At 45.4% G+C, this 27,225-nt stretch overlaps 1 protein-coding gene and 1 long non-coding RNA gene across 3 annotated transcripts in view; both read right to left on the minus strand.

The window, feature by feature from the left end:
* LOC311232928 (NACHT, LRR and PYD domains-containing protein 3-like) overlaps positions 1–4,236 on the minus strand; it is a 27,400-nt gene extending 23,164 nt beyond the window's left edge. For both annotated transcript variants that reach the window (XM_084319760.1, XM_084319759.1), the window contains exons 1-4: positions 4,126–4,236; positions 3,459–3,572; positions 2,155–2,384; positions 1–692 (exon numbers count right to left, since the gene is read on the minus strand). The exon at positions 1–692 is cut by the window's left edge and continues 1,103 nt beyond it. In XM_084319760.1, the coding sequence (XP_084175886.1) occupies positions 1–692; positions 2,155–2,384; positions 3,459–3,572; positions 4,126–4,175 (1,086 nt within the window). In that variant the 5' untranslated portion in view covers positions 4,176–4,236. The remainder of the gene's footprint in view (positions 693–2,154; positions 2,385–3,458; positions 3,573–4,125) is intronic.
* A 1,409-nt stretch (positions 4,237–5,645) lies between these two features.
* Positions 5,646–22,109, minus strand: LOC311232931. The gene is made up of 4 exons (XR_014619993.1): positions 22,076–22,109; positions 7,621–7,710; positions 7,141–7,254; positions 5,646–5,747 (listed from the first exon to the last, which is right to left on the minus strand). It is a non-coding gene; the product is annotated as an uncharacterized lncRNA (long non-coding RNA).
* Positions 22,110–27,225: the final 5,116 nt, after the last annotated feature.

A 27,225-nucleotide genomic window follows, 5' to 3' on the forward strand; every position in this document is an offset into this window, starting at 1 on the left:
AGGGATCTGATTGGATGCTGCAGGTCGGGAGGTTATCCAGAGGAAGGCAGAGGGAAGCAGATCCCCGCTGATGAGGTTCGTCAGCAGCACGTCCACTGATGCCGTCTGTGTGACATCGGACACAGTCTCATTGTGCTGGAAATCCAGTGGAAGTCTGCTTTCATCAAGACCATCGAAGATGAACACAACTTTCCAGCCAGCGAGCTTCTCTGCTGTGACCATCTTCAGTGTTGGGTGGAAAAGGTGGATCAGCGTGAGAAGACTGTACTGCTTGTCTTTGATGAAGTTCAGCTCGCGGAACGAAAGCAGAATCAGGAGATCCACATCTCGATTCGCCGACTGCTCTGCCCAGTCAAGTGTGAACTTCTGCACGGAGAAGGTTTTTCCAATGCCGGCGATGCCCAGCGTCAGAACGACTCTGACGTGTGTCTTTGTGCCCGGTAAGGGTTTGAAGAGGTCACGGCAGTCGATTGGTGTGTCATGGAAGGTTTTCATCTTGGATACTGTCTCCAGTTGCCACACCTCGTGTTGGGTGTTGACCTCTTCACTCTGTCCCTCTATGATGTAGAGTGCTGTGTAGATCTTGTTGAGGGGGGTTCCATTCCCTGCTTTGGCTGTACTTTCCGTCACACATTCAAAGCTCACTTTCAGACTGGTCCGATGGTCTAAAACCTCCTGCTGATTGCCGTCCCCTGTAAGGGAAGAATAATAGGCAAGCATCCGAACTGAAGTGAACATGGACTGAATTGAACTGACACTGACACTTGTTATGTTTTTTAATTTTTTTTTTTATTATCTTTTTCCCCCTCCTTCTTTTTCCGATTTTTCTCCCATCCCACCCTTCCTGGTTGTTGCGCACTTTCCCCTACTGTTGGTCCGAGAGACCGGAGACTGTCACATGCTTTCCTCCGACGCATGTGCAGCCAGCCGGCAGCCAGCCTGGCCGCGCAGATTCTCACCGGGAGAGTGTAACGTGTGGGAGGCCGCACTACCTCTCTCCAGATCCTACCCTCGCTGAGCAGGCGCCCCGACCGAACTGTAGGGGTCGCTGTCCACAACGCCCAGGACCCACCCGCCAGCTTTCCCACCCTCTAATACTGCCAATTGTATTAGTGTGAACGGCCAGCCAAGCTGGTGACAACGCCGGGAGCTGGATTCGAACACGTGAATCCAGCATCGACACTTGTTATATGTGACTGTCCTGTATGTATTTATGTATTTATTGTGGGGATTGGGAGGTGGGAGGGGGGCGTTTGATGTTCCATGTCGATGTCCCAGTGCTTAAATAACATGCTGTACCGCAAACGATTACCACCAACCATAGTTGTGTGGCATTAAAGTATCTTCTATCTTGTAAAGGGTTCATCATTCATTTCCAGCCTATAGTAAATAACAAAGGTTCCCAAACATTTTCATGGAATAACCCAGCACAAGAGTTCTTATTTTACTTGGGACCCACCAAGCATGCAGTATGTGTAGCAGCTGCTAGTGTCTCATACATTTGTTGGCCTGCAGTGCTAAGCTGCTAGCGTTAGCCGTCTCATACATTTGTTGGCCTGCAGTGCTAAGCTGCTAGCGTTAGCCGTCTCATACATTTGTTGGCCTGCAGTGCTAAGCTGCTAGCGTTAGCCGTCTCATACATGTGTTGGCCTGCAGTGCTAAGCTGCTAGCGTTAGCTGTCTCATACATTTGTTGACCTGCAGTGCTAAGCTGCTAGCGTTAGCTGTCTCATACATTTGTTGACCTGCAGTGCTAAGCTGCTAGCGTTAGCTGTCTCATACATTTGTTGGCCTGCAGTGCTAAGCTGCTAGCGTTAGCGGTCTCATACATTTGTTGGCCTGCAGTGCTAACCTGCTAGCGTTAGCGGTCTCATACATTTGTTGGCCTGCAGTGCTATGCTGCTAGCGTTAGCTGTCTCATACATTTGTTGGCCTGCAGTGCTAAGCTGCTAGCGTTAGCTGTCTCATACATTTGTTGGCCTGCAGTGCTAAGCTGCTAGCGTTAGCTGTCTCATACATTTGTTGGCCTGCAGTGCTATGCTGCTAGCGTTAGCTGTCTCATACATTTGTTGGCCTGCAGTGCTAAGTATAAATATAGCTGAAACAAACGTTTTATAAATAGTAAAAACAAAAGGTTGAAAACACTTAGTCTTACTTGGTTCCGTGATGGTTTGGCTGTGTGTCTGCAGTCCAGGTCTTGTCGTGGATCTCGTTCCACACCGGGGGCAGGCATAGTCTCCTGTTGGACCAGGTTGGTCCCAGTAGGGCCTGATGCACTGTCTGCAGAACCAGTGTCCACAGCTGAGAGAGACTGGATCCCTCTGAACCTCCTCACACACTGCACACTGGTCCTCAGGCAGGACACACACAACCCTCTTCCTCTTTCTGTGGACATTCAGAGAAGTAATGATGATTATTGGATCATTTGGTCATTCATCTACTCTTTCTCAAAAGTGACCATTCTAGATTGAATTGCTACCCCCCCCCCCCCTAGTGGACATTGTAGGTAGTGCTTATTTTCCTTAAGTTTCGTTTTCATCCTCCATTTAGGTCTCAGTTGAACAAAGAGCAACCTACAGCATGCATGCTAAACAGTTATCTCCTTTTGTTTAAGCCTTGGAGTTGATATGTCCATCAGCATGAGAAGACTGTACTGCTTGTCTTTGATGAAATTCAGCTCCCGGAACGAAACTGCGACTCCTACTGCTCGGTCGGGGCGCCTGTTCAGCAGGGAGGGGATCTCGGGGAAATAGCGGTACGTTCCCCCAGTGAAACTCCTCGCTGTCAGGTGAAAAGAAGCGACTGGCGAATCCACATGTATCTGAGGAGGCATGTGGTAGTTCTAATCTACACCCTCCCCAGGCTGACAGTGGGGCAATGCGCGCAACGGCCAGGAAGGGAATTGGCATAACGACTAAATTGGGATGGGTGAAAAATACAGAAAAAGCCCCCCCAAAAAATATAAAGAAGTACTCTATTTCATTAAGTTATTACATTAAGTAATATTACATTTTGTACATGAAACTATTTACATTGTCATTCTCATTTCTTGCACTATGTGTGCAACATATTAATACTGTACATGCTTTGTATTGTATTTTTCAGTTTTACAGAAACAACCATCAGTAAAGCCACACCTTTTTCAAGAACATGGTTTTATTGGAGTTTTTTTCCGCTATCTGTCTAGCCTTGCTCAGACACGCAATTGCGACAACAGAATAGGTATAATTATCATTAAGGGAGCAGATTCCCCCACTTACTGATCACCCCATCCAAAGCACCCATCCTACTGTTAAAATCTCCACAAACGTAATTAGCGTTAGCTTCTGGACATAAATATATCTGACTCAAGAGGTGACTATAAATGACTGATGCATCTCTCCCCCATACTGACATTTAAGGTGGTGTAACATGTAATCACCACAGAAGTGTAATAATAACTCTACACTGTGGTCTTACTTGGAGTCTGAGGGGTCTGGTTCATTGCTGAAGTCCGGCGGTCTTCCCATGGACCAGTCACTCTTCACAGACAGACAGCTGGGAGCTGGAGACTCTGGCCTCTGGCAGTGGCCTCTGGAGTCAGACATTTCATTGGGTTGAACATGGTGAAGTGCACCTGCTCTCATTCTTCTTCCCCCCAAGAACATTATAACCTCCGTGTTGTTCACATTCCTGTTTCACATTCCTGTTATACTCTGCTTGGTTGGGAAGAATAATTAAAGAACCCTAAACCGCTCCATTCTCTCCTCCTGTGTTTTGCTATTGGGCTCTGCAAGAACCCCCCATCCTCACAGCCCTTAAGAACACGGAGCACACAGTCTGTCAAGTTAAGTGTTCTCCTCAGCGCTCCTAAATCCTGCTCTCAGTCACGGCCGAATCCAAGCTTAGGGACGGTTGGGGAATCCCAAAATCTTAGATGTCTTAAATGGTACTAAGAGCAAATTTTTTGTCTTAAGTCCGTTGGAGAATGAGACCCATTTAGTCTAGACGACGACACACCTTTTTCTAGGAAAAAATACCTGTTTTATATTCGGGACAATATGGTAATTCACTGTGAGGTAGGGATTGATGAATGGTCTTACTTGCTATTTTAGGGGTTTAACTTAAGTCTACACTGTGGTCTTACTTGGAGTCTGAGGGGTCTGGTTCATTGCTGAAGTCTGGCGGTCTTCCCATGGACCAGTCACTCTTCACAGACAGACAGCTGGGAGCTGGAGACTCTGGTCTCTGGCAGTGGCCTCTGGAGTCAGACATTTCATTGGGTTGAACATGGTGAGTCACATCACAAGAATTGAAGATTTTCTTTTATTGATTAATTACTAATTATACATTTGAAATAATGCAGTTATGCAATATATCCCATTGATTGGTACAATGGGACAGACATTTGTCGTTTTGTATAGCTATAACCTGCATTCTTTCAAATGTATAATTAATCAACAAGACAGATATTTAACAAATAAGAAATACAAATGCCACAGAAGGCATTAAATAATTGTGCATTATTGCATAATTGTGTTTGAATATCTGAGTAATTAAGTAATTATACATTTGTCCAAAATAGCTGGTTCAGATATGGTTAATCCAGCTGCCCTGTGATCAGATGAATCCATATTATTTATTTTTCCGACATCAAATGCGTAATTTTTTATCGTACGAATATTGTCATATTTATTTAAATTATGATTAATTCATTCCAAGGAGGCCTGTAGAGTTGACATGAAGGAATAACTATGATTCCTCCCAAATAAAGCCCTTGTCACGATCGGAGCTCGAGTCTGCCAGATGAGGAGCAATCAGCGCGGCTGCAAGAGATCACCTCATCAAGCGTTCCCTACTTCAACTGGCAGATCCCGTCATCCGACGTCGCAGTGTTAAACTGCCTACCGAGGTACGACGACGTTACCTGAAGACCAGCTGTAACTACCCCTGTTTATGCTTGCCCTAACCTTCTGTTTCTTGTGCCCCAGGACTTCGCTCCAGCGCCCTTCCACCCTGACGTCTCGAGCTCCAGCGTCCTTCCACCCTGACGTCTCGAGCCCCGCAAAGAAGACTCCTGCTCGCTCTCAAGCGCAAGACCTGTGTCCTCTCTCTCTCGCTGCCGACAGCTGCACTGAAGTGCACCTGCTCTCATTCTTCTTCCCCCCAAGAACATTATAACCTCCGTGTTGTTCACATTCCTGTTTCACATTCCTGTTATACTCTGCTTGGTTGGGAAGAATAATTAAAGAACCCTAAACCGCTCCATTCTCTCCTCCTGTGTTTTGCTATTGGGCTCCGCAAGAACCCCCCATCCTCACAGCCCTTAAGAACACGGAGCACACAGTCTGTCAAGTTAAGTGTTCTCCTCAGCGCTCCTAAATCCTGCTCTCAGTCACGGCCGAATCCAAGCTTAGGGACGGTTGGGGAATCCCAAAATCTTAGATGTCTTAAATGGTACTAAGAGCACATTTTTTGTCTTAAGTCCGTTGGAGAATGAGACCCATTTAGTCTAGACGACGACACACCTTTTTCTAGGAAAAAATACCTGTTTTATATTCGGGACAATATGGTAATTCACTGTGAGGTAGGGATTGATGAATGGTCTTACTTGCTATTTTAGGGGTTTAACTTAAGTCTACACTGTGGTCTTACTTGGAGTCTGAGGGGTCTGGTTCATTGCTGAAGTCTGGCGGTCTTCCCATGGACCAGTCACTCTTCACAGACAGACAGCTGGGAGCTGGAGACTCTGGCCTCTGGCAGTGGCCTCTGGAGTCAGACATTTCATTGGGTTGAACATGGTGAGTCACATCACAAGAATTGAAGATTTTTTTTATTGATTAATTACTAATTATACATTTGAAATAATGCAGTTATGCAATATATCCCATTGATTGGTACAATGGGACAGACATTTGTCGTTTTATATAGCTATAACCTGCATTCTTTCAAATGTATAATTAATCAACAAGACAGATATTTAACAAATAAGAAATACAAATGCCACAGAAGGCATTAAATAATTGTGCATTATTGCATAATTGTGTTTGAATATCTGAGTAATTAAGTAATTATACATTTGTCCAAAATAGCTGGTTCAGATATGGTTAATCCAGCTGCCCTGTGATCAGATGAATCCATATTATTTATTTTTCCGACATCAAATGCGTAATTTTTTATCGTACGAATATTGTCATATTTATTTAAATGATGATTAATTCATTCCAAGGAGGCCTGTAGAGTTGACATGAAGGAATAACTATGATTCCTCCCAAATAAAGCCCTTGTCACGATCGGAGCTCGAGTCTGCCAGATGAGGAGCAATCAGCGCGGCTGCAAGAGATCACCTCATCAAGCGTTCCCTACTTCAACTGGCAGATCCCGTCATCCGACGTCGCAGTGTTAAACTGCCTACCGAGGTACGACGACGTTACCTGAAGACCAGCTGTAACTACCCCTGTTTATGCTTGCCCTAACCTTCTGTTTCTTGTGCCCCAGGACTTCGCTCCAGCGCCCTTCCACCCTGACGTCTCGAGCTCCAGCGTCCTTCCACCCTGACGTCTCGAGCCCCGCAAAGAAGACTCCTGCTCGCTCTCAAGCGCAAGACCTGTGTCCTCTCTCGCTCGCTGCCGACAGCTGCACTGAAGTGCACCTGCTCTCATTCTTCTTCCCCCCAAGAACATTATAACCTCCGTGTTGTTCACATTCCTGTTTCACATTCCTGTTATACTCTGCTTGGTTGGGAAGAATAATTAAAGAACCCTAAACCGCTCCATTCTCTCCTCCTGTGTTTTGCTATTGGGCTCTGCAAGAACCCCCCATCCTCACAGCCCTTAAGAACACGGAGCACACAGTCTGTCAAGTTAAGTGTTCTCCTCAGCGCTCCTAAATCCTGCTCTCAGTCACGGCCGAATCCAAGCTTAGGGACGGTTGGGGAATCCCAAAATCTTAGATGTCTTAAATGGTACTAAGAGCAAATTTTTTGTCTTAAGTCCGTTGGAGAATGAGACCCATTTAGTCTAGACGACGACACACCTTTTTCTAGGAAAAAATACCTGTTTTATATTCGGGACAATATGGTAATTCACTGTGAGGTAGGGATTGATGAATGGTCTTACTTGCTATTTTAGGGGTTTAACTTAAGTCTACACTGTGGTCTTACTTGGAGTCTGAGGGGTCTGGTTCATTGCTGAAGTCCGGCGGTCTTCCCATGGACCAGTCACTCTTCACAGACAGACAGCTGGGAGCTGGAGACTCTGGCCTCTGGCAGTGGCCTCTGGAGTCAGACATTTCATTGGGTTGAACACGGTGAGTCACATCACAAGAATTGAACAAAAACATTGTTTTAATATCCAGCTATGTCACAGATTACACTGAACATTTGAAAGCTTGGTATGGTCCTCCATCCTCACACTGGAGGCCCTTAAACCATCCACTACACATTTTATTGCCTTATTATTATTATTATTATTATTATTATTATTATTATTATTATTATTATTATTATTATTATTATTATTATTATTATTATTATTATTATTATTATTATTATTATTATAAAAATAATATATATATGATAATAATAATACTAATAATAATAATAATAATATCAGGTTATTTACTGATGATCACTAAAGCTTACTGTGTGTCTGGTTTGGTGTCTGGTTTCTGGTAGCTGGCAGGACCCCCTTCCTCTCTCTCCTCACACACACTCATCTCGCAAACTGGAGATCTATGATGAAGATCAGTAAAAATATAGATTAAATGTGTGCACCCCTGACACACACGCACACACACGCACGCACGCGCACACACACACGCACGCACACACACACACACACACCACACACACACCACACACACACACACACACACGCACACACACGCACACACACACACATGCACACACACACATTTTAATACTTTATTTGGTTCCACAAATTATATTACATAAACAGGGAATCAAATGTATCGGGGCCAAGCAGCACTGAACACTTGAGGTACACATAGCACCTCCTTCTCCACGCGGCTAGGCTGCTAATAATAGCTGAGACAGAGCAATATTTGGCAATTTGTTTGGCTTTTCTTTTAGACATTGCAGCAGTTCTCAGACCGGTCATGGTGCATTTGTATACATGGCCAAGACTTCCGAATACAAGTACACTATATCTACACCTATACCCAAGGTCAGCCATCACACTGAGCAGTGGTTGGTATTTGATATACTTGTCCCGGAAGGCCTGGTACAGATCAAAGGTACAGCCTACTTCTATGACCAGCACCTCCCTGTGGCTGGTGTCAACAAAAACAACATCCAGTGTATTTGGTATGTTAGCAAAGACATCGTTGGTAAGGCCAAACCACTCTGGTTGCACTCTGGCATGTTTGTACATTGCTGCACTAGATGGTAAGATGTTTTGTACCGCATTAGACACAATGTCCACAATACGCTCATGACGAGCGATGTACAGGTGTTTGTATGCATTACATCCATTTGTTATGTGTGCAATGGATTCTAGGTGTTGTGAACGGGCCCCCTGAGGATTTTGTGAGAAAATTGTGTTTAATGCTGTCAGTATATATATTCTTTTTAAGAAAATAAATTCAAGTTATGTCGATGCTACAGCAATTGAATAGTGCTAGCAACTATATTCTCAGCATATTCAATGAAGATTTTAATGTTCACTCACTCAGAATTAGGGATACATGTTTGAAATAATTTAACAAATGGACTTATTCGATTATAACTCATGGAGGTCGGAAATTCCAACCTCCTACTCCGTCAACTCGGGAGTTCCTAGTCGCAAATTCAGCGACTAGGAATATAAATACAGCCCCCCAGTTCAAGCCTCAGCATCATTTGACGTCATTCAACATGGCCACCCAAAATATACCATTTATAAGATTGTATATCTTCAACTTAGTATGTGTTCAACTTCAGACTAATCAGTGTACCAATATAACTAAGCGCAACATAAAGTTTAGCGTCAACATCCATGCTTTGATGAATGAATGAATGACTTTATTTGACAATATATAACACGTGACAGAAGCACAGTCTGGAAATACTGTCAAGGATGGACACAAAAAAGCGTATTTCCATTGTGGTCCTTGTAGGGGAACGAAATGCTTAGACGTACATCATACAGATTGTAAAGACTCATGACATCACAACACATCACATACTGTATATACATAACATAGACCATAAACACATGTAACAGTGCCTTTAGCTGAGTATCTGGGTTAATTATAGTCCCTTTTTTAGCCATGTCTTTAGGCTGGACTTGAATCTAACAGCACTGTTCACTGTTTTCAGGGCAGACTGTTCCAAAAGACTACAGAATATAAAAATTACTCCTTCCCCATACAACTCCTGAATCTGACTGGCATGAAGTCAGTTGAGCTACGCCTAGTTGAATAAGCATGGGTGTCCCTGATACGGTTGAAGTAGTCGTTGAAGTACACTGGCACTACCCCGTGCACGATTCGGTGAACTATAGGCACATCCCTATTTGGCACATCCCTTTTCCGACTTTTGTAGCTTGAACGCACTTAAGTCGGAGTTGGCGTGTGTCCCACTTCCACTTCCCCGCGGGCAAGGCCAGATTAAGAATTGAGAGGCATCTGGGCCAGACTCTTGTGGAGGCCCCCACACACACATACACGTGCACGCCCGCACAGTGGTGTTTTTATATGTAAAACATTGGTGGGGCAGCCACTAACCAAGGCTACATACCAGGCAAACTACAGTAATCAAAATGACAGTAATCGTTGTTCGTAAATTTTGCACCACATATCAGGCATAGGCTACAGGTAAGCCTGCATTGTTAGTCGTGAAAGCAAATTAATCTGTCCACGCTGAATTAAACCCTCTATTTTCCTCAGACTTTCCTTTTTTTGGATTTATCCATGGTTAGCTTACTGGGGGGTCGGAAACTCAAGATTAGCCACTTGCAGACAGCAGGGAGAGGCATGGGGTGTGACGTACTGTATATTTTAGTTGATGAAATATTTTTGTTGACTAAATATTTTAGTTGATGAAATATTTTTTCATTTCAGTGTCACAGTATGACATCGATCTCCAAAATAATAATAAATAATAATAATAAAAAGTTTTTTTTTGAGGCCCCTCATCACTAGAGGCCCACGGGCCGCGGCCCAAACGGCCCGGTCGTTAATCCGGCCCTGACCGCGGGAAGTTCCCATCTCCGACCATAAACCAACACAGCATTAGACTCCTGTTAATACATTATTATTGTAGAAGCCAAAACCGACATATTCGAAGTTGTATTATATGGTAATGGTGTATTTATGTTTGAACATAGGGGGCACACCACCTCTATTATAAGAGGCTCTGTTAATCAGAGCCTAGGGCCGCCATTTTGTTCCTGACGTCACGGTGATGGTTTGGTCTGGCTCCTGGTTTACACTGCTGGTTAGCTGCCTAGTAAACATGGAGTGTCTTGAAGGTCAGTCAGTAAATGCAACGTTACCTAACAAACAACGGGACCGCAGTGGTTATTTTTGTATTGCTCCCGGCAGGGACGTGCACAGGACTTTAGAGGGGCAGGTGCTCAAAGGCTGAAAAGGGCACTACACTTGTGTGTATATATTAACAGAGCGGGCGGGGGGCCCCCTTTTTATGCTTTTTGGTGATCAAATATTGAATATTGAACTATAATAATCAGTGCAGGAGCTCACTTATCCTTGAAAGACACTTTTATCACTGACTTAAAAGGCCCATACATCTCCATAAATGTTCAGGGGGGAGGGAATAAGTGCTTACCCTACAGACCCCAAGAAGTGCTGTATATTCTGTATTGTTTAATATAAATAAATTTTTTATTCCAATCCCGATTTGTATTTGAGATTCCCAAATCCCATCAGACTTGACTTCTTCGTGTCCCTCAGTGAGTGTAATACCAGCATTCAACTGTATGCGCCACAACGGTTTCTATCATCATCATCATCATCATCACCACCCACACTATGCATAAAATATATAGGTCCGCGGAAAGGCACGCTGAGGAGGCCGTGCAAACTGCAATGGAATATGGGGCATCTCTCTCTCTTTACATAATATTTTGATTCTATCCTGACATTTTTCAGTTGGAAGGGCAGTCTATATGCGTAACGGTTAAAAAAAAAAAAAAAAACATGCTAAATTTAAAAAAGGGCACTTTTTTGATGAGGCTCAAAAAGGCAGGTGCTCAAGCACCCCTTGGCCTCTATGTGTGCACGTGCCTGGCTCCCGGCTGTTCAAACAAATTTTACCGCGTGAAAGAGAGAGAGGAAAGTTGGTTAATTTACACAAACCAGTGAAAAAAAACAGTGTTGTTGGCGCGTTGGCTGGCGGATTGGAGGATTCATTGTTGGAACTGCTTATATAACAAACAATTGACAACTGTTCTGTTAACCATCATCATCATCATCTTTCCCGTGGACAATAAACCCTGCAAATGACATAAGAAGCAGCCTGGACATTCCACTTTATTAACCATCCACAACTTGCTGAGTAAGAAATTATCTTACATTGGGGAGCGACAAGCGGCCACTACAATTATCATTATGGCATAAACCGGAAAATGTGCTTGTGATCACCTCCTAACCTAAAAGTGGGATCCTCCCCCCAAATTCCCAGTTCCCATCTCCGACCATAAATGAACGTAGCATTACACTACTGTTAATAATCGCATTATATGGCATAAACCTGTCATAAAACGGCAAATGTGTGAGTGACCATTCACCTAAAAGCTGGATTCTCCCCCCAAATTCCCATCACAGCATGATCTGCATTTAACTGGAATGGATGGGCATTTTAGAGCAGAACGATTTAGAATATAATTTAAAACTCAAACTGATTTTGTATAATTAGCACCCGTCTCCCTGTCTTCCTATGACTTGCTGTCCTGGAGTGTTGACCGGAGTGTTGGACGTCCCGTGACGAAGGCCGGGAGATTGCGACCCCCTCTGCGTGCCCCCCTGTCTTCGGAGGTCTCGTAGTGGTGACCGGAGTGCCGGATGTCCCGCGATGATGTCGGGGAGTTCGCGACCCTCTCTGCGCCACCCCCCTTCCCCCTGTCTCCGGCTGTCCCTGAGCAACGACCGGAGTGTTGAATGTCCCGTGACTAAGACGGGGAGGACGTGACCCTCTTGCGCCGCCCCTGTGCCTCAAATAGATCCGCTATCAACTCTATCTTTAATCTTTAAAAATGTTCAGTTGCTATCGCTATTAGCTCTATCTTTAATTTTTCAAAATGTACAGTTGCTATTGCATGCACTCATCTGTGTTTCACCACACACATGAGTGCATGCTTATCAACTGTCCGTCTGCAACACTACTATCACCGACATCTAAGAAGGGAGATCCCCCCTTGAACGGCCCTTCTAAGGTTTCTCTCCTCCACATTGCCTGTGGAGCTTTTTTTCCCTATTGTTAGGTTTTAGTGAGTTTTTCCTTACCTTCGCGTGGGGTCTGTCTGGGAGTGCTTGCATTCTTTCATTTATTTGCATTCATCTAGTGTTCTTGTTCTGTTCTTGACTTATTGTTATGTTGTCTTCTTGACTTGTTTAAAGAAGACCTGTACGGCCCATGGGGACATTAACGTGTGTTGTCGGGCCCTATAAATAAATTTGATTTGATTTGATTTGATTTATGAAGCCTACACTGTAAGAAAAAAAGCTGCAAGAAAACGGTAAATGTCTGGCATCAATGGTTGACAAATACTTACTGTCAAATTACAGTAGAATCAAATACATTTACAGATTACAACCTTTATTTAATGGTTAATATTTTGATAAAAGGTAATTTACTGTATTTTTATGGCATTTACACTTAAAGTAGAAAAACAAAAGTAATCTGTAAAATAATACAGTGAATTTACTGTGAAAAAACATTTACTTTTTACAGTGTATGTTCTGTCATTTATTTATAAAATTGTGCTGGCTCTGCTAATATATTGAAGGGGCAATGACTTCTCTCCTATAGTAGAAATGCCTCTCAAATTAGCAGTGATATATGCTGCTAACTACAGACTATCACAAGTATCCCAGCTATTAGATTAGATTAGATTAAAATGTATTGTCATTATACAACACAAGTACAATACTGTATTTGGCATCTAACCAGAGTGCAAATGTTTTTTTTTTATCCACTTTTTCTCCCATTTTCTATATTTTCTCCCATCCCAATTTCGTATCATCCAATTCAACCCACCCCTGTCACCAACGCTGTTTCTTGCCTCCCACAAGCCGGCTGCAATGTGGACTAAGTCGTATAGCACAAGTCCCCTCCGGTACTTGAGGTAACAGCAGTCGCATCTTTTCACCTGCGCAGCTCGATCTCTCAGTGGCGAGGAGTAACGCGTGGGAGGCTCACGCTGCCCCCGACACTTCCTGATTCTACTGCGCAGGCGCACCAACCGACCTGTAGGAGTCGCTGTCCACAACGCCCGATCCCCACCCATCAGTTTCCCACCCCCTAATACGGCCAATGTGTATTAGTACGGACGACCAGCTAAACTGAAAGCAAATGTGGAGCGCTGGGCTCGAACAGGCAAGCCCAGCGTCTCCAGATTTCGTGGCGAGCGCCTTGCCCACTACGCCACATAGCCGCCCCTACCAGAGTGCAAATGTAACAGTAAAGTATAATAGTAATATAAAATGTACAGGTAACTAAACTGGATATATATAAATGAGTACTACTGAGTAATAATGCTAATCAGATGTATGTACAGTGTTGTATTATTATTGTGGGGCGGCGTGGCTCAGGGGTAGAGCGGGGTGTCCAATGATCGAAGGGTTGGTGGTTCGAATCCCGCTCAAGCCCATGTCCATCCCATTGCCGTTGTGTCCTTGGGCAAGACACTTAACCTACTTGCCTCGTATGAATGTGTATGCATGTGAATGAATGTTGGTGGTGGTCGGAGGGGCCGTAGGCGTTGATTATTCGCCACGCTTCCGTGAGTCTGCCTCAGGGCAGCTCTGGCTGCAATTGTAGCTTACCACCACCGGTATGACTGTGTATGAACGAATAATGGACTCTGTGAAGCGCTCTGAGTCAGAGCAACAGTCAGTCAGAGAAGAGCGCTATATAAATCCAATCCATTATTATTATTATTATTATTATATACAGTGATACAACAGGGCTGGACTGGAACCAAAAATCAGCCCTGGCATTTTTGTCCCAGACCGGCCCACCACAATCGGTCGGACACCACCCACCAGTACACCATCCTTGTCGTGTGGCAGTGAGAGGGTAAACCTTCTGTATTGTCGAAGTGAAAGGGTTAACACTTTGTCGTGTGGCAGTGAGAGGGTTAACCTTCTGTATTGTCACAGTGAAAGGGTTAACCATTTGGTAGTGTGGTAGTGAAAGGGTTAACACTTTGTCATGTGGCAGTGAGAGGGTTAACCTTCTGTATTGTCACAGTGAAAGGGTTAACCATTTGGTAGTGTGGTAGTGAAAGGGTTTTAACCTGACGTTGTTCAAGTAGTCCAACTTCTCAAAAGACTTTCTATTTACTGGGGACTGACATCTTGATTAGAACATATTATTATTGTTATTTTCACCCACATTTGACGGGGGTGCTTAGTAAGAGATGTGATTGGGCCAGCCCAGTGTCAGTCAGTACCAATACATGATACCAGCACCCTCTCAGTCATGTACCACAGCCCCCTCTCACTCATGTACCAGCCCCCCCTTAGTCATGTACCACAGCCCCCTCTCACTCATGTACCAGCCCCCCCTTAGTCATGTACCACAGCCCCCTCTCAGTCATGTACCACAGCCCCCTCTCAGTCATGTACCAGCCCCCTCTCAGTCATGTACCAGCCCCCTCTCAGTCATGTACCACAGCCCCCTCTCAGTCATATACCAGCCCCCTCTCAGTCATGTACCAGCCCCCTCTCAGTCATGTACCAGCCCCCTCTCAGTCATGTACCACAGCCCCCTCTCAGTCATGTACCAGCCTCATCTCAGTCATGTACCAGCCCCCTCTCAGTCATGTACCAGCCCCCTCTCAGTCATGTACCAGCCCCCTCTCAGTCATGTACCAGCCCCCTCTCAGTCATGTACCACAGCCCCCTCTCAGTCATGTACCACAGCCCCCTCTCAGTCATGTACCAGCCCCCTCTCAGTCATGTACCAGCCCCCTCTCAGTCATGTACCAGCCCCCTCTCAGTCATGTACCACAGCCCCCTCTCAGTCATATACCAGCCCCCTCTCAGTCATGTACCAGCCCCCTCTCAGTCATGTACCAGCCTCCTCTCAGTCATGTACCAGCCCCCTCTCAGTCATGTACCAGCCCCCTCTCAGTCATGTACCAGCCTCATCTCAGTCATGTACCAGCCTCATCTCAGTCATGTACCACAGCCCCATCTCAGTCATGTACCAGCCTCCTCTCAGTCATGTACCAGCCTCATCTCAGTCATGTACCACAGCCCCATCTCAGTCATGTACCAGCCTCCTCTCAGTCATGTACCACAGCCCCCTCTCAGTCATGTACCAGCCCCCTCTCAGTCATGTACCACAGCCCCCTCTCAGTCATGTACCACAGCCCCCTCTCAGTCATGTACCACAGCCCCATCTCAGTCATGTATCAGCCCCCTCTCAGTCATGTACCACAGCCCCCTCTCAGTCATGTACCAGCCCCCTCTCAGTCATGTACCACAGCCCCCTCTCAGTCATGTACCACAGCCCCCTCTCAGTCATGTACCACAGCCCCCTCTCAGTCATGTACCAGCCCCCTCTCAGTCATGTACCACAGCCCCCACTCAGTCATGTACCAGCCCCCTCTCAGTCATGTACCAGCCCCCTCTTAGTCATGTACCAGCCTCCTCTCAGTCATGTACCACAGCCCCCTCTCAGTCATGTACCAGCCCCATCTCAGTCATGTACCAGCCCCCCTCTCAGTCATGTACCAGCCCCCTCTCAGTCATGTACCAGCCCCCTCTCAGTCATGTACCACAGCCCCATCTCAGTCATGTACCAGCCTCCTCTCAGTCATGTACCACAGCCCCATCTCAGTCATGTACCAGCCCCCCTCTCAGTCATGTACCAGCCCCCTCTCAGTCATGTACCACAGCCCCATCTCAGTCATGTACCACAGCCCCCTCTCAGTCATGTACCAGCCCCCTCTCAGTCATGTACCACAAACCCCACTCAGTCATGTACCACAGCCCCCTCTTAGTCATGTACCACAGCCCCCTCTCAGTCATGTACCAGCCCCCTCTCAGTCATGTACCAGCCCCCTCTCAGTCATGTACCACAGCCCCCTCTCAGTCATGTACCAGCCCCCACTCAGTCATGTACCAGCCCCCCTCTCAGTCATGTACCAGCCCCCTCTCAGTCATGTACCAGCCCCCACTCAGTCATGTACCAGCCCCCTCTCAGTCATGTACCAGCCCCCTCTCAGTCATGTACCAGCCTCCTCTCAGTCATGTACCAGCCCCCACTCAGTCATGTACCAGCCCCCACTCAGTCATGTACCAGCCCCCTCTCAGTCATGTACCAGCCCCCTCTCAGTCATGTACCAGCCCCCACTCAGTCATGTACCAGCCCCCTCTCAGTCATGTACCAGCCCCCACTCAGTCATGTACCAGCCCCCTCTCAGTCATGTACCTGCATGACTGGCGGGGGGGGGGGGGTGCTTAGTAAGAGATGTGATTGGGCCAGCCCAGTGTCAGTCAGTACCAATGGGACGCTGTCCCAGCCTAGTAGTGGGCCCGTCGTTGACCAAACTTAAAAAAAAAATTCTTTTCTTTTTTTAACATCATAACGGCCCAAAGATGCATCTGCCCACTGGGCAAATGCCCGGTATGCCAGATGGCCAGTCCAGGCTACACACTATGGTAGTAAGTCATACAGGCCAGCGGTATAACTAGTAAGAGTAGGTAATGGATATGTACATAATAGTATCTACAGGTATGTAAAAAAGATTATATGCAGGTATATACAGACAGATGTGGATATATACAGTAAGTATAAATATATATACACACAGTCTATACAGCATTATTCAACATGCTATCATACAGGGTTTTATGGGTTATATGCAGGTGTATACATATGTATGATACGATTATAGGTAGACAGATATGGATATAGTATCACCAGGTGTGCATCGAGAATGAAGAATGAAATCTACTGTATGCACAGTCAGCTTTTTATTCTTTATTTTTTTTTATCTACTTGTTCTCCCATTTTCTATTTTTCTCCCATCCCAATTTCGTATTGTCGAATTCTACCCTCCCCTGTCTCGAACGCTGTTAGACCATGCCTCCCACAAGCCGGCTGCAATGTGGACGAAGCCTTGCATCACGTGTCCCCTCCGGTACTCGAGGAAGCAGCCGTTGCATCTTTTCACCTGCACAGCGCGATTTCTCAGCGTCGGGGGTCTGCGTGGGAGGGACACGCCGCCCCCGTCGCTTCCTGATTCTGCTGCGCAGGCGCACCAACCGACCTGTAGGAGTCGCTGTCCACAACGTCCGATCCCCACCCACCAGCTTCCCACCCCCTAATACTGCCAATTGTATTAGTATGAACGACCAGCCAAGCTGGTAGCAATGCAGAGAGCTGGGCTCGAACTCAGCGTCTCCTGCATTTGTGGCGAGCGCCTTGCCCACTACACCACCTAGCCGCCCGTCAGATTTTTATTCTTGCGACAGGTCTGCCATTTTAAAGTTATAAGGGTTGACTATAGTTTGAGGTAGGTAGCTATGATTACAGTGTAAGGCCGTTGTAGACAGTGACAATGAAGAATATCAGACTGACCGTATTGCTGGCGGTACTGTAGGTACATTTGCAGAAGTCATGTCCTCCCTATTTCCATCCAGTAAAGTTCATACGTTTTCAGCCTGTTTCAGTTCTCTTGTATTCTGTAGGCCTAATCAATGTCCACATGTCATCACCCAGTGTATACTTAATATAACTTATAATACTCTAATAATTAATAGAACAAATAACATGCTTTTGTCATTTTCCCATAGGGCTGCAAGAGAGTGAAAGTGACTACAGTAAATGCGGCTGCCTACCAAGCAGTTGTGCACCTCCTTGTGCTGTTGCACAATTAGTCACATGGCAGTGCGTCATACAGTAGAAGCATGACACCATGACGCATGTTGCGTTGATCACTGAAACCCTAGATATTCTTTTACTTATTTCAAGAAATCTTGCCAAGCCAAATTATCTTATTGCACTGGCTGATTATTTGACTTGTTTCAAGCACATACGCTTAAAACTAGTTTCTATTTTTAATTTTTGTCATACCATTTTTGCAGTGTGAGTTCTCTCTCCTGATTGGATAAAGTGGGAACGGAATACCAGGAAATATATTTTCTGTTTACTGCAGCGTGGAGGGACTGGGAGACCCATGTTACTGACCAGACACTCTATATCAGTGATGGCTGTTTACTGCAGAGTGGAGGGACTGGGAGACACATGTTACTGACCAGACACTATATCAGTGATGACTGTTTACTGCAGAGTGGAGGGACTGAGAGACCCATGTTACTGACCAGACACTATATCAGTGATGGCTGTTTACTGCAGAGCAGAGGGACTGGGAGACCCATGTTACTGACCAGACACTCTATATCAGTGATGGCTGTTTATTGCAGAGTGGAGGGACTGGGAGACCCATGTTACTGACCAGACACTCTATATCAATATCAGTGATGGCTGTTTACTGCAGAGCGGAGGGACTGAGAGACCCATGTTACTGAACAGACACTCTGTATCAGTGATGGCTGTTTACTGCAGAGCGAAGGGACTGGGAGACCCATGTTACTGACCAGACACTCTATATCAGTGATGGCTGTTTACTGCAGAGTGGAGGGACTGGGAGACCCATGTTACTGACCAGACACTATATCAGTGATGACTGTTTACTGCAGAATGGAGGGACTGGGAGACCCATGTTACTGACCAGACACTCTGTATTAGTGATGGCTGTTTACTGCAGAGTGGAGGGACTGGGAGACCCATGTTACTGACCAGACACTATATCAGTGATGGCTGTTTACTGCAGAGCAGAGGGACTGGGATACCCATGTTACTGACCAGACACTATATCAGTGATGGCTGTTTACTGCAGAGCAGAGGGACTGGGAGACCCATGTTACTGACCAGACACTCTATATCAGTGATGGCTGTTTATTGCAGAGTGGAGGGACTGGGAGACCCATGTTACTGACCAGACACTCTATATCAATATCAGTGATGGCTGTTTACTGCAGAGCGGAGGGACTGAGAGACCCATGTTACTGAACAGACACTCTGTATCAGTGATGGCTGTTTACTGCAGAGCGAAGGGACTGGGAGACCCATGTTACTGACCAGACACTCTATATCAGTGATGGCTGTTTACTGCAGAGTGGAGGGACTGGGAGACCCATGTTACTGACCAGACACTATATCAGTGATGACTGTTTACTGCAGAATGGAGGGACTGGGAGACCCATGTTACTGACCAGACACTCTGTATTAGTGATGGCTGTTTACTGCAGAGTGGAGGGACTGGGAGACCCATGTTACTGACCAGACACTATATCAGTGATGGCTGTTTACTGCAGAGCAGAGGGACTGGGATACCCATGTTACTGACCAGACACTCTATATCAGTGATGGCTGTTTACTGCAAAGTGGAGGGACTGGGAGACCCATGTTACTGACCAGACACTATATCAGTGATGACTGTTTACTGCAGAGTGGAGGGACTGAGAGACCCATGTTACTGACCAGACACTCTGTATCAGTGATGGCTGTTTACTGCAGAGCGAAGGGACTGGGAGACCCATGTTACTGACCAGACACTCTATATCAGTGATGACTGTTTACTGCAGAGTGGAGGGACTGGGAGACCCATGTTACTGACCAGACACTATATCAGTGATGACTGTTTACTGCAGAATGGAGGGACTGGGAGACCCATGTTACTGACCAGACACTCTGTATCAGTGATGGCTGTTTACTGCAAAGTGGAGGGACTGGGAGACCCATGTTACTGACCAGACACTATATCAGTGATGACTGTTTACTGCAGAGTGGAGGGACTGAGAGACCCATGTTACTGACCAGACACTCTGTATCAGTGATGGCTGTTTACTGCAGAGCGAAGGGACTGGGAGACCCATGTTACTGACCAGACACTCTATATCAGTGATGACTGTTTACTGCAGAGTGGAGGGACTGGGAGACCCATGTTGCTGACCAGACACTATATCAGTGATGACTGTTTACTGCAGAATGGAGGGACTGGGAGACCCATGTTACTGACCAGACACTCTGTATTAGTGATGGCTGTTTACTGCAGAGTGGAGGGACTGGGAGACCCATGTTACTGACCAGACACTATATCAGTGATGGCTGTTTACTGCAGAGCAGAGGGACTGGGAGACCCATGTTACTGACCAGACACTCTATATCAGTGATGGCTGTTTATTGCAGAGTGGAGGGACTGGGAGACCCATGTTACTGACCAGACACTCTATATCAATATCAGTGATGGCTGTTTACTGCAGAGCGGAGGGACTGAGAGAACCATGTTACTGACCAGACACTCTGTATTAGTGATGGCTGTTTACTGCAGAGTGGAGGGACTGGGAGACCCATGTTACTGACCAGACACTATATCAGTGATGGCTGTTTACTGCAGAGCAGAGGGACTGGGAGACCCATGTTACTGACCAGACACTCTATATCAGTGATGGCTGTTTATTGCAGAGTGGAGGGACTGGGAGACCCATGTTACTGACCAGACACTCTATATCAATATCAGTGATGGCTGTTTACTGCAGAGCGGAGGGACTGAGAGACCCATGTTACTGACCAGACACTCTAGATCTGTGATGGCTGTCAGCGTGTAGAGCTATTTAACATGTTATCTTCTTAACAAAGAAAATCCCTTACAGCACATTTAACTTTGCTGGCTGCTAGTTTAACCTTACGTGATGGTAGGTGTGTCGATCTCTGTCCTCAGCATAGTAGCCTAGTCCTAATCAAATGTTATATTATGAATAAATTATTACAACTCACATAATTAGCCGTTTGACAGTTACTAGTCACACTTGCTGTGTGTCTCACATTCACATTCAATTTATGATTGTTAGATTGAATAAAGCCTTTCTTTAGTTTCTTCTGTGTCTCCCATCCCCCACAACCACACCTTCAAACGCAATTCAGAACAGCACATAATTTCACATTCAAAAATCTACATTGCGATATGAAAATATGTTTATTTTATTTCTTCATGCATTAACTTATTGATATTTGTATCTTATTACTAGTATACTACTCTCTCTTGCGCTTAGATATTAGATTAGATTAGTTTAAAATATATTGTCATTATACAGCACAAGTACAGTACAATGAAAATAAGTTTGTCATCCAACCAGAGTGCAAATGTAACGGTAAAGTGCAATAGTAATATACAATGTACAAAGTGCATTCAGTAGAAAGCTATCCGGCTGCAAGCTCACCTATTTTAGCACAAATTAATGGAAGCTGATCTGTATCTGATACAAGGAAATTGGTATCTATCTTCTTGTCTGACTCCAAAATCCAAAGTATCACACAACAAAGTATCACATATAGTATCTGAGGCCATAGTATCACATAGAAAATGTATTCACTGGCCATCAAGTGTAAATGATGGTGGAAAAACCATCCCATTTGAGCACCATGAAATAAAAATGTGCATAAAATAACTCTAATTCCTGAAATTAAACACTCTGAACTAACTCATGCACATAATTCAATCTGTTTCAAATCACATCAATGTCACACTTATTAAAACAACTACTCATTACACTATATACACACTATAAAGCATTTTGGTTTATCTGTAGTATATTGCTAATGCTCTCAGATTTTGAAAATAAATAATATACCAGAGACTATAAGGGGCAGGTAACTATAAGATTTATTCTTCTTCCTGCTCCTTTTGTCCATGGTATGATATTTATGATTGTGTATGAAGAAACTCTGATTGTATTGATTCCATGTGGCAAATAAAACTCTGAATCTGAATCTGAAAGTGATTCATTGTACGTGATAGTGTCATGTTGGTATAAAGTAATAGTGTAAAAACACTTACTTTACATGAATTAGCCTTTATCCTCTAGTCATTCTGTTCCGTTCGGCTTGAATAACCAGTTTTCCTCAGACTCACCTTTACCTGGCTGCTCCACTTTCCAATTCCCATGTGAACCCTCCTCCTCGTCCGAGCCTCCGCTGGGAAATCACCTGACGAGTGTCTTCAGAGCGAGTCACACGGCAGCGCCCGCCCTCTTCATCACCAGAGCCCACACATGTTGAAGAGCCGTGTCACTTCTCCCCAGTGGTGGAAGAGAAGTACACAGTACCTTTACTTAAGTAAAAGTAGAAATACCCAGATAAATGAGCACTCTTACTGGTGAAAATAAAAGTCCTCCATTCAAATTCTACTTGAGTAAAAGTAGATACGTATTTGCTATTGAATGTACTTAAGTATCTAAAGTAAAAGTATGCATTCTACATGACGTTGTGTATTCCAGTGCTTGGGAGCGTTCAACCCATGATACATCAGCTAAAGTGATTGATTGATTGATTGAAAAGTTTATTAACAGATTGCAGAATGGGTACAGTACAGTACAGCTCAATACATACAATTGTTAAGAGGATGCAGACCTGAGAAAGACTTTCGTCTTGATTGTGGTATGTGGTCCAGTTATTCTGCTCTGATTAAAGGTTATGTTAAAGTGGTATGTGGTCCTGTTATGCTGCTCTGATTAAAGGTTATGTTAGAGTGGTATGTGGTCCAGTTATGCTACTCTGATTAAAGGTTGTGTTAAAGTGGTATGTGGTCCAGTTATGCTGCTCTGATTAAAGGTGATGTTAAAGTGGTATGTGGTCCAATTATGCTGCTCTGATTATGTTAAAGTGGTATGTGGTCCAGTTATGCTGCTCTGATTAAAGGTTGTGTTAAAGTGGTATGTGGTCCAGTTATGCTGCTCTGATTACATTTACATTTACATTTAGTCATTTAGCTGACGCTTTTATCCAAAGCGACTTACAAGTTCTGTGCGACAAGACAGCAAGAAGGGTATAACTCTATCAGCTGAGTAACAATGTTCATCAAAGTGTTGCGTGTTACAGTGTAGGTTAGTTTATTAGGACAAGTGCATGACATTAAAGTTAGTCGGGGTTAGATTTTTTTTTTTTCTTTTTTTTTTTTTATCATTTCAGATAATGGTTGAAGAAGTGAGTCTTTAGTCGACGGCAAAAGATTGGACGGGATTCGGCTGTCCTAACTGGGATGGGTAGTTCATTCCACCATTGTGGGGCAAGGACTGAGAATAGGCGGCTTCTCTTTGATGACCCTCCGGGAGCTTGGATAGGGGTAGATCTGAGGCGGCCAGAAGATGCAGAGCGTAGGGGTCTTGAGGGAGCGGTTCCCTTTGCCGCACGGTATGCTAGGTCGAGGGCCTTGAAGCGGATACGTGCAGCAATGGGGAGCCAGTGCAGGTCCCTAAGAAGTGGGGTGACATGGGCCGACTTCGGTAGGTTTGAGATCAGGCGGGCCGCTGCATTTTGAATGAGTTGAAGAGGCTTGGTGGCAGTGGCCGGGAGGCCAGCTAGCAGTGCGTTTCAGTAGTCGAGGCGGGAGATGACTGTTGATTGGACGAGGAGTTGGGTGGCTTCTTTTGTCAGGAAGGGGCGTATCCTTCTGACGTTGCTCAGGAGGAATCTGCAGGTTCTGGTTGTCGCTGCGATGTGAGCAGAGAAGTTCAACTGGTCGTCGAGGACAACACCAAGGTTCTTGGCGGTCGGCGACGCGGTCACAGCTGCATTCTCGACTGTGATGGAGAGGTCGGTCAGGGGGGAGGATTTGGCCGGCAGGTGGAGCAATTCTGTTTTGCTTAGGTTCAGTTTGAGGTGGTTGGTCGTCATCCAGGCGGAGATGTCGGACAGACAGGCCGAGATCCGCTCAGAGACGTGGATATCTGAGGGAGGGAAGGAGAGGAAGAGTTGAGTATCATCGGCATAACAATGATATGAGAAGCCATGAGACGTGATAATGTTACCCAGTGATTTAGTGTAGAGGGAGAAGAGAAGGGGTCCTAGGACCGAGCCCTGGGGGACACCCGTCCGGAGGGGGCGGGTGGCCGACAGAGTCCCTCTCCATGACACTTGGTAGGAGCGGTCATTGAGGTATGATGTCAGCCATGTCAGCGCAGATCCAGCCACTCCCATTCCTGCGAGGGCCGCGAGGAGGATCTGATGGTTGACTGTGTCGAAGGCTGCAGATAGATCTATGAGAATCAGGACAGAGGAGAGGCCTTTCGCTTTTGCTAAGTGAAGTGCCTCTGTGACCGCAATGAGGGCCGTTTCTGTGGAGTGGCCAGTCCGGAAGCCAGACTGATTGGGGTCTAGGAGGTCATTCTGTAAGAGATAAGCAGTAAGTTGGTTGGATACAGCACGTTCAAGTGTTTTAGAAAGGAAGGAGAGAAGAGAGACAGGGCGATAGTTGGCTATGATGGTGGGGTTCAGGGTTGGTTTTTTTATGAGGGGCGTGACTCTGGCTTGTTTTAGGGAGGTGGGGACCACCCCCGAGTTGAGTGAGGAGTTGATGGTTGCAGTTAGGAATGGGAGGATGTCCGGTGCTATGGTCTGGAGGAGTGGGGAGGGTAGCTGGTCCAGCTGGCATGTAGTCGGACGGTTCGACGTTACCAGTGTCAGGGTCTCGGCTTCTGTAATGGGAGAGAAAGATGACAGAGTGAAGGATGAGGTTCTCGATTCAGCGTTTGGAATGGGTGGGGGTTGGGAGAAGGAGCTGCGGATGTTCTCCACTTTTTCCTCAAAGAAGATCGCAAAGGAGGAGGAGGTGGGGGGGGGGAGTGAGGAGGGAGGACATGGTAGCATGCAGTTTGCGAAGATTCTTGGCAGAGGCCTCGATCCTATGGTGAAAGAAAGAAGCTTTGGCATTAGTAATGGTTTTGGAGAATGTTAACAAGAGGTTGTGATATGTGTCGATGTCAGCAGTGAGGCGTGACTTTCTATACTTCCTCTCAGCCGCTCTCAGGACCTGTCTTTGTTCTCTCACTGCATCCGTCAGCCATGGACTGGGTGGGGAACGGCGGGCAGGTTTCTCAACGAGGGGACAGAGCTTGTCGAAGGAGGTTGCAAGGGCTGAGAGGAGGGTGGAGGTTGCCATCTCTGTGGGGAGAGCAGAGAAGGTGTCACTCAAAGGTAGAGCGGATATTATGTCAGAGGAGAGGGTGGAGGGGGATAGGGAGGGCAGGTTGCGTCTGAGTGAGACGGTTTGAGTTGGGGTGAAGACTTTTCGGTTAAGCATGAGAGTTAGTGAGAAGGATATGAAGGAATGGTCAGATACATGTAGGGGAGTTACCGTGGTGTTAATGATGCTGGAGTTACGGGAAAATATGAGATCCAAGGAGTTGCCTGCTTTGTGGGTGGGAGGCATGGCAGTGGGAGTCAGGTCAAATTGTTGTAGGAGGGAGACCACTGGGACCGACTGAGATGAGTCAGGCAGGTTGAAGTCGCCCAATAGAAGGAGCGGGGTACCATCTTCCGGTAAGGAGCTTAGAAGCATGTCCAGCTCATCTGTGAAGTGATCGAGGGGACCTGGAGGGCGATAGAGTGTAACAATGGTGAGATTGAAAGGATTAGAGACAGATACTGCATGATATTCGAGGGAGGAGAGTGACAGTTCTGGGAGTTGCGTTAGGTTTGTAGCCCATGAAGGAGATGTCATGAGGCCAGTGCCTCCACCCCGTCTGGAGGGTCGAGGTGTGTGAGTGAAGTTATAGTTTGTAGATAATGCTGCAGGTGTTGACGAGTTATTGGGGGTTATCCAGGTCTCAGTTAGAGCCAGGAGCTGCAGATTTAGACTATGGGCGTAGGCAGTAATGAAGTCAGCTTTCTTGACTGCTGATTGACAATTCCATAAGCCTCCCTGTACTGTGACAGTGATTAACACTTTGAGTGCCACGGATGCGATTTGTCGTTAGTTCATGCCGCCAGTTGAGTGCCACCAACGACATATAGCGTTTGTTTGTCGTATTTTTTTTATTAGCGATTTGAATTCACATTTCCTCAATCGAGATGGTCGAGATGCAGCCTCTCTCTGAGCTCAATTGGGAAAATACCGCCCCCTATCGTCTCTCCCTGTGTAACTGCACCCCATTGGTTTAGACTGATGGGGGGGGCAGCCTCCTCATGTTACTTCTCCGGCGAGGCATCTGAAGAGACCCAAGTGATTCGCCGAGCCGGAAAACGAGTGGAATACATAATTTACAGTACCCAATGCTGAATCAATAAACGCGATCGATATTTGGAATGGCGATCAGGAATTGGAATAATCTTTTTGGATAAGATCTGATCTGAGGTAAGCAATTTATTTTACCAGTCTTGGGATAATTGGATCTGTTTTGACCTATATATCAGCGTGTGCCCTATGTGTGTGTGTGTGTGTGCGTTGATCAGGAAATGAGAGAATATATTTTTCAGATCGCTTCTATAGCGTGCATAAGTACACATATACTATCGATAATCTAGCGTTTATTTTAAAACTATTCATAAATAGGCCGAAAAATTATAATGTTTTTTGTGTATGCCAGAATATTCCAGTAAAGGGCGTTTATCACGGAATCTATATATTTTCCTGAAAAACCAAGGCTTTTCAAAATGCTATAAAACGGAAATGAACCGATTAAAAAACAATCTGTCTCGTCAATGTTGACTGCAAACAAGTCATTGATAAACAACGGGCAGATTAGACACATAGCCATAATTTAAGACAGAGATAATGCGTTCACAACGCTATCATTGAAGTGGGTGGTGGCATTCAACAGGGTTTTACCACGTTAACAAGTGGCAACCAAAGCGTTAAATGGCATGTTAAAGTGGTATGTGGTCCAGTTATGCTGCTCTGATTATGTCCCTTTGAAGTTGACAGGAGAAAAATCACAGAAAAAAGGAGGAGAAAAAGTAGATAAAAAAAAAAGTTAGAGGAGCTTGAAAATAACGTGAACAATTTTTGTAATTATTTATTTATCTTTTGCTGTAGTGGATAGGTATATTATTTTTGATATTGATAGATAACTTATTACATATTAATATGATATTGTAAGGAAGGGCAGGACCAGATTTGATTTGATTTGATTTTATTAGGGATCCCCATTAGCTGGTGCGATAGCAAAAAAAAGATAAGCTTCGCTTCTTTCTGTCCCTTCTCGAACAAAA

The sequence above is a fragment of the Notolepis coatsorum genome (genome assembly GCF_963971535.1).
Source record: "Notolepis coatsorum genome assembly, chromosome: 8".
NCBI classification, from domain to species: domain Eukaryota; kingdom Metazoa; phylum Chordata; class Actinopteri; order Aulopiformes; family Paralepididae; genus Notolepis; species Notolepis coatsorum.